The 8,161-nt window shown below is 37.0% G+C and overlaps 1 protein-coding gene across 2 annotated transcripts; it reads left to right on the forward strand.

Moving 5' to 3' along the window:
- LOC105172346 (pentatricopeptide repeat-containing protein At3g05340) lies at positions 1-3,886 on the forward strand. 2 transcript variants are annotated; one of them, XR_002287874.1, is made up of 3 exons: positions 1-2,072; positions 2,951-3,291; positions 3,398-3,886. XR_002287874.1 is itself a non-coding variant. In XM_020697141.1 (2 exons), the coding sequence occupies exon 1, from the start codon at positions 5-7 to the stop codon at positions 2,024-2,026; it is 2,022 nt and encodes a 673-aa protein (XP_020552800.1). In that variant the 5' UTR covers positions 1-4; the 3' UTR covers positions 2,027-2,072; positions 2,951-3,886. The 2 variants fall into 2 exon arrangements, 1 of the variants encoding a protein (XP_020552800.1); XM_020697141.1 differs by having other exon boundaries at positions 2,951-3,886.

The raw sequence follows: 8,161 nt of genomic DNA on the forward strand, positions 1-8,161 counted from the left end.
ATGGATGAGTTCTGTCAGTTGCATCTTCAAGAAACTCAGCGCTCCTCCTTCACGACATCTGATTCTTTCATGGCGCTGCTCCTCAAATTTCCACGTCGCAATGTCTTCACACGCCTCCGCAAGGATATGTACTCCCTTCACGGAAGCAGAGTTGGGATTCCTCGTCTCTTCTTGTGGAAGAGAAGGCAATATTCGTTTAGGTTCTTGTCTCCATGCTTCTATTGTCAAGAACCCACCATTCTTTGACATCGGAGACCCAGATAGTCGTAGAAGAGCTCATGTAACTTATAACTGTTTACTACATCTGTATTGCAAATGCGGTGAACTCGATGATGCAGTTAAAATGTTCGACGATATGCTCCTCAGGGATACTGTTTCGTGGAATTCACTTATTTCAGGTTTCTTGAAACATGGGCACTTGCAATTAGGATTTGGGTATTTCAAATCATTGGTGGGTTCTAGTATCTATCGATTTGATTGTGCGAGCTTAACTTCGGTGCTATCGGCTTGTGATAGGCTGGAGGCAGTTAGAACTGTAAAGATGATACACGCATTGGCGATTTTGAATGGTTATGAGAAGGAAATAACGGTGGGGAATGCGTTAACCACATCCTATTTCAAATGTCGATCTTTTGGGTCGGGCATGCGTGTTTTTGATGAGATGATGGAGAGGAATGTTGTTACTTGGACAGCTGCGATTTCTGGTCTGGCGCAAAATGAGTTTTATGGTGAAAGTTTGAAGCTGTTTGTGGAAATGTATCACAGTGTGCTCTCTCCCAATTATTTAACGTATTTGAGTGCACTTTCAGCATGCTCTGGTCTACAAGCACTCAAAGAGGGTGCTCAAATTCATGGTGTTACTTGGAAGCTGGGGATTCAATCAGATTTATGCATTGAAAGTGCCTTGATGGATATGTATTCGAAATGTGGTTGTATGGAGGATGCTTGGCAGATATTCGAGTCTGCGGAGGTCCTTGATGAGGTATCTATGACTGTTATACTTGTGGGTTTTGCACAAAATGGTTTTGAGGAGGAGGCTATAAAGATGTTTGTGAAGATAGTAAAGGCAGGAAACAATGTAGACCCAAACATGATTTCTGCCATTCTTGGGGTGTTTGGTACTGATACTTCTCAGGGTCTTGGTGTACAAGTTCATTCTTTGGTTATCAAGAGAGGTTTTGACTCTAATGTCTTTGTCAACAATGGCTTGATCAACATGTATTCCAAATGTGGGGAGTTGGAAGAATCTGTTAAGGTCTTTGATTGGATGACTCAGAAAAATCAAGTTTCATGGAACTCCATAATTGCAGCATTTGCTCGTCATGGGGATGGCTTGAAAGCACTACAATTTTATGAAGAAATGAGGTTGCAAGGTGTGGAGCCAACGGATATTACATTTCTATCTCTGCTCCACGCTTGTAGTCATGCAGGACTACTCCACAAAGGTATGGAGTTCTTAGAATCTATGGAGAAAGCATATGGAATGTGTCCAAGGATGGAGCATTACGCTAGTATAGTAGACATGCTTGGCCGAGCCGGGTTTTTAGAAGAAGCCAAGAACTTTATAGAGGAACTACCTTTGAAGCCTGATGTACTTGTTTGGCAGCCTTTACTCGGTGCTTGTGGTATTTATGGTGATATTGATATAGGAAAGTATGCAGCTGACCAGCTAGCTCATGCAGCACCTGATAGCCCAGTACCATATATTTCCATGGCTAACATTTACTCTTCTCGAGGGCGATGGAAAGAAAGAGCAAGAACAGTCAAGAAAATGAAAGATAAGGGAGTAAAGAAGGAAACGGGAATAAGTTGGATTGAGATTGAGAAAAAGATTCACAGCTTCGTAGTTGCTGATCAAATGCATCCACAAGGTGATGGCGTTTATGATATACTGCTAATGTTGTTTGGACATATGAGAGATGAAGGCTATGTTCCGGACAGCGTTTTCATCTCAGTCTACTCTAACCAAGAAGGAAGGGGTTATTCCACAGATTACCTGAATTTATCCAACTCCATTGTAATATAGCAGTGGGTAACGAGCTGAATGTTATACGTGAACCTGATGAGTTCTGGTAATTGACTGCACATAAGTGAGCTAATTTTGGATAACAACATGTTTTCTTAGTTTGGTTTCAACCAGAATTCGACAGAAATGTTTGGTTTTCTGTTTGTTTTTTAACTAGAAAGACTACCTGTATCAAGGTTTTATGGGGGGAGATATGATATAGAATTAGGGATGCAATGGGGTAGGTTTGCCGTAATCGAAGATCCAGCCGGCCAAGTTTTTTTTGGGGGGGGAATCGGGACCCAAGGCGCCACGTATCCAGACCGATGAGTTAGACCTGTTCCGAATTTTTAAAATATTTCTTTTTAAAATGTAATACTAGTTTAAATTTATAACCATAATAATATTGAAAGTTTATGTTTTTCTGTTATAATTTTATATATTCATATTTAAACTCAAAATATTAAAATATCAAACTTTGGGAGGAGGTATTTCTATCTAAGAACTCCATCTTGGATTTTTTGGTCGTCCCGTCTTCTTTCAATTTATTGATTAAAATGCTTTTATGAACTAAAAATATAATTTTATTTTATTTTTTTAGGGATTGAGTAGGTGTTTTTATAATTTTACAAATTTTTTCATTCATCCTATTTGAATCTTTTGAAAATTTGTAATTTTTTTCAAAAGAGAAAAATACAGTAAAAGCAAAGTTGATAATTTTATACCTCTATTCAAGAATTATATAATTCAAATGTATCTGACATATAATTTAGATGTTCGTATGATTTTAATTATAATATCGATATTGGTGTTTACATGTTTTATATTTTATACTCTTAAGTTAGTTGTTGCAAACCTAAACATAAAACCAAATCAACAACGTTTCTTACATACTTATTTTTGTTAACATTTTTTTACACAATAGTATGAGTATTTATTTTGCAGGCATGGCATATCGCAGATACTTGGAGCCGGCTCGCTTTCCACAGGAGGACCATTGGACATTAAGCATTGAGCAGCTCCTAATGTGGATGATTATTGATGACAACACCCGAGTCCCCATGAGAGATGATCATCGTGTAGAGGCACACATGGCTTAGTGGGTTCATGGATTACGATGGTATTTTGGGTATCATTACACATGGGATCAGGTTCGTAAAAAATTCTATGAATTGAAGGAGCAGTTTCGTCAGTTCCACGAAATCACTCAGATACCAGGGATTTATTATGATGTTGAAACATTTTGTATGGATTTTCCTGACGAGTTAAGACCACATACGACACGAGTATGTCATGTTATCGCTTTAATTCAATAATTGCAAGCTAACAACTGTCATTTCCAAATTAGTATTTATTTTTCAATGATTGTTTGTTAATATGGACCTGTTGTAGATCTACCCTTTGGCCAGACGGTACTATCAGTACCCAGAGCCTCATTACCCCAGCATGCTCAAGATATAGGGTCCAATTAGACTGCCACTTGGTCCAGCAGAGGTGCACAGTGATAGGGGGCATAGCCAAAGTCGTAATGCACCACGTAGTTCTATGAGAGGCGGCGAAGAAACCCCCATTATCATCCGGGATCCACTGCACCAACGACCCAAAAGTATATCCATATTGCCAGTTGGAATGTAGTGGAATAGGTAACTCGTGGGGATGGTAGCCCATGATTGGTGCACAGTATTTCATTAGCATCACATCCAAGTCTAGACATGGGTTCGGGAGTTGGCGGGATTGGATCATGGACAGATTACATTCGTCACTTTGGAGTGCAGTTTGACTGTGGGGCCATTTGCATAGTGAGGGAGACAGTACAGCACGATCGCGGCGACCACATGAAATTCCACCACGACCTTAAGTATTAGCGGTGTTGTTGCAGAATATGCGAGCTAGTCACTTGTTGTCATATGTTAAGTAGAAAGTTAACAGGAACATGATTTTGTGCGTCTTATCATTCAATGACTAATGTGTCCTGATTGTCGTAATTTAATTGGACACAACTCCATATCAGTCGAAAATATATTTTTCAAACCATCGCAATCTGTAGTTATAAATTATAATTAGAATACTAGATTCTATGGATCTTCAAAATTATTAAAAATGAAGGATGCATTGGAGGGGTTGATTTACATGTTAAACGTATAATATTTTCTCTGCTAAGGTTTCTGTTTAATTTTTAAATACAAATATATTTCATTTTAACCACTTAATAGTTTGTATGTAATATTTTTTTATATCATTGGAATAATTAAAAAATTTAAAAATACAAAATAATATATCAATTCTATGCGGTTAATTTAAATATTATATTATTTGAATAATATATTTAAATTTATCACCTCGAATAGAACAACTAACAAAAATATTGTTAATCCATTACGTATTTAATTATTTATAAAAGTGTATTTATAAAATTATATTTTTTCTTTTTCGTACATATATAATTAGAAAATATTAATTATTTTAATCCACTCACAACTAAATAAATTCTACATACTCGTACATATATATAAATATTTATAAAAAAGACATGATTTGACAATGAACTATACTTTTTTATGTCTCATTAAACAACATCAAACATACTATACTTATTTTATATAATCTCCAAAAATAAATTCAAACATATACACTATCTCTAACACATACTTATTTATCTTTATTTTTCTCTCTCTATCTCCACAGAACACACCAAAACAAGTTAAAAATGAAACCAAACATAGTGAAGATTTCTAAAAGACTCAAAATATTATGAATTGAAGAGTTGGAGAAGTTTTCTGATGTCTCCCATCCGCTTCCTAGCTTCTTTATTTATAATAGATTGCGAACTTCAATCCCGGATTTTAAACTTGTTTCAGATTATGTCATTGTTTCCGTCGTCTTCTTTTCCTTTTCTGATAATGTCATTGCGTTCATCATCTTTTTTGTCTGTTTTCTTCTTTCCAGTTGTTGATCATAATAGCTTGTCAGTCATGTGCTTTGCCAGCTGGTATCAACTCTTTTTCTGATTGTTGGCTCATTTCTTTTCTTCTGCTGACAGTCCCCTTTTGATTTTTTACATTCTAAGAGTTTACCTTATTTTGTAAAAATCGTTCCTTTTACCATTGTTAGGTTTTGGTTTAGGTTTCTTTTGGGTTACTCGAATCTTAGTTTCGAAAAGGGGCTTCTCTTGTTTTCCACAGCAATTGCATACATGGTTGTGCCATTGCCCAACATGCAACATATTGCATGTCTTCACCTTTGTAGCCCTAGTTGCAGGCAGCTTATTCTCCTATATTAACATTCTCTTTTTTTCAAACAAGCTTTTCGCAAACTCAGTGCTCTTCTCTTCATGGATACTTGACTTTTTTCATCTTGGTGAGACAGACCCATAATTCCTAAACTCTTCTAGTAGAGATGTCATCTTCGCTATTGGATGATACCAGACGAGCTTCTCCGGTGGCAGCTTTGATTTTGTTGACAATGTCTGGTGTCTGTAGCTTGATGAAGTGAAACGTTGGGTGAGACCCTTTTCATATGGGTCTTTGGCAGCTTTGATTTTGTTGGTTGTTGCTTCTAGCAATTCTTGGCCCATTCATCAAGTGGACATCAATAATACTTTTCTTCGCAGTTTTCTTGATGAGGACATCTATATGAGTGCTCCTGACGGCTATCCAATTCGGCTTGGGAAAGTTTGTAAGTTGGAAAGGTCTTTTTATGGTTTTGAAGCAAACTTCTCGATAGTGGAACTTGGAGCTTACAAATAAACTTCTAGCTTACGGTTTTTCTCAATCGCCTAATGATCATTACCTGTTTACACAAGACACTGCACTTGGATTTCTTGCTCTTTTGGTTTATGTGAATGATGTATTAATTACAAGTCCCTCACAACAGTAGATTAATCGAGTTAAGCATTTTCTGCACTCTACTTTCACTATCAAGGATCTTGGTTTTGTCGAATATTTTCTTGGCTTGGAAATTGCCTGTAGCTAATGGAACCTCTGTCACTCAACATAAATATATTCCGGATATTATTTAAGGCACTGGACTTCTTTCTTCCAAGCCTACTACTACTCCTCTGCCATCTGGCCTTAAGCTTACTTCTCAGAACATTATTCCTTTATCTGAGGAGCTTTATCGTCGATTGGTGGTCGCTTACTTTACTTGAGTTTTACTCAACCCGATATTTTATTTAGGGCTCAACAATTGAGTCAACTGGGCAAGTACACATAGATGCTGCTCTACATTTGGCGCGTAATTTGAAAGGGTGCCCAAATAAAGGCCTTCTTTCCCTTCTAGAAATCCCCTTGTTCTTCAGGCCTATTGTGACACGAATTAGGCTGGTTGTGTTGACTCCCATAGTTTCTTAACCGGGTTCGGTATCTTCTTAGGTCCAGCCTTGATTTCATGAAAAATGAAGAAACAATCTGCGGTGCTCAATCGACTGCAGAAGTTGAGTACAGGAGCCTTGGCACCACAGTATGTGAGCTTCAGTTGATCTCCTACCCGCTGAAGGATCTTTGCATGATGTTCACACACCATTTCACTCTTTTGTGACAATCAGGCCACTGTTCACATTCTTACAATCCAGTATTTCATGAGCGCACCAAACACTTGGAGATTGATTGTCACTTGGTGTGTGACAAATACAAAGACGAGTTCGTTCTCCCCACACACATTTCTGCGAAGTTCCAACTCGCTGATATGTTCACAAAGTTACTACCTCACCTTATCTTTCAGTCTGCCTTGTCCAAGCTGGGCTCGGTGTCCTTTCCCCAAGTCCATCTTAAGGGGGGATGAACAGAAATGCAACAGACCAGCAGCAAGCACAACGAGGAACAAGCAGCAGCCATCCACACTCTGTTTCTCCTTCTTAGCTAGCTTCCTTAGTATATAGTAGTCATGTTTTTAGTTTTACGTTTTTATTAGTTGTTTTACGTCTTTCCTCGTATTGTCCACATGGGTGCTAACTTGTCCAGGTGGTTGAGGGTAGTTCGTTGATTAGTTAGTTTGTTCTTCTTCTTCGTCTGATGCTCTGTTATTTAAAGAACTCCAGGCTCCAGTTCTCCAATTAATGAGAAATGATCAGTTTAATGCAAAGGTCTCAAGCTATGCATTCTTCTTGAATTCTCATGTTTCTGACCTCTGATTTCAACAGCATTCAGGATCCAAAAAGCATTAGAGGCTGTAAGAGTTAGGCAGCGCATTCTTACGTAATATTGGTCCCTGCATAGAGTACGAGGGTGCAGTGATCTAGTAGGAAAGAGATATTCGGACATGTACGTACTTTGAGTTGATTATAAAATTTCATCATTTATTTAAAAAAAATTAATGCATGAATTAATTTCATATACGTGACCATAATGTTTCATTATATTTATGGGTGAAAGCGAATTTATTCCCCTATAATATTGAAAATGAGCACATAACCCCTTATGAAAAAATTATAGCAATTTACCCCCCTGTATTTTTTAAAATGAAGCAATTTACCCCCCTGTATTTTTTAAAATGAAGCAATTTACCTTCTTATACAGGGAGGTAAATTGCTGCATTTTAAAAATCATAGGGGGTAAATTATTGTATTTTAAAAAATATAATGAGGTAAATCGCTATTTATTTTTTAATAAGGGGGTGATTTGCTCATTTGCGATATCACAAGGGGGTTACTGGCGTTTTTTCCCTATATTTATTTATTTATATGGAAAATTTGAAGATTACTGCAATATTATTGATCCAAAAATTATCAGACGGAAAAAACCAAAGTCTATTTCAGACCAAAATTTATGTTGGCCAACTGATTTTTCAAAAATTAAGGTAAAGTGTAGGGTTACAATGAATAATTGCCAATTCTTTTTGAGGTTACTTAGGACTTTTGCAATTTAATCCTTGTGTACTGTTTTGCAATTTAATCCTTGTGTACTGTTTTGCAATTTAATCCTTGATTTAATCCTTGTGTACTGTTTTGCAATTTAATCCTTGTGTACTGTTTTGCAATTTAATCCTTGTGTACTGCTTTGCAATTTAATCCTTGTGTACTGTAATCCCACCTGCCTTGCCCCTATTATGTGCTGAAGACTAGGGATGTGTAGTTCGGTGCATAATCAAATCGAATTGGTAATTCAATTAATCGAAAATTCAGTATGTCGTGTCAAACTACTCAGTTCGGTTCGATCCAAA

This window comes from Sesamum indicum, linkage group LG10 (genome assembly GCF_000512975.1).
Source record: "Sesamum indicum cultivar Zhongzhi No. 13 linkage group LG10, S_indicum_v1.0, whole genome shotgun sequence".
NCBI classification, from domain to species: Eukaryota; Viridiplantae; Streptophyta; class Magnoliopsida; order Lamiales; family Pedaliaceae; genus Sesamum; species Sesamum indicum.

Excerpts from the sequence above, each read along its gene's own strand:
- LOC105172346 (XM_020697141.1), top strand. The coding sequence starts at position 5 with ATGAGTTCTGTCAGTTGCATCTTCAAGAAACTCAGCGCTCCTCCTTCA.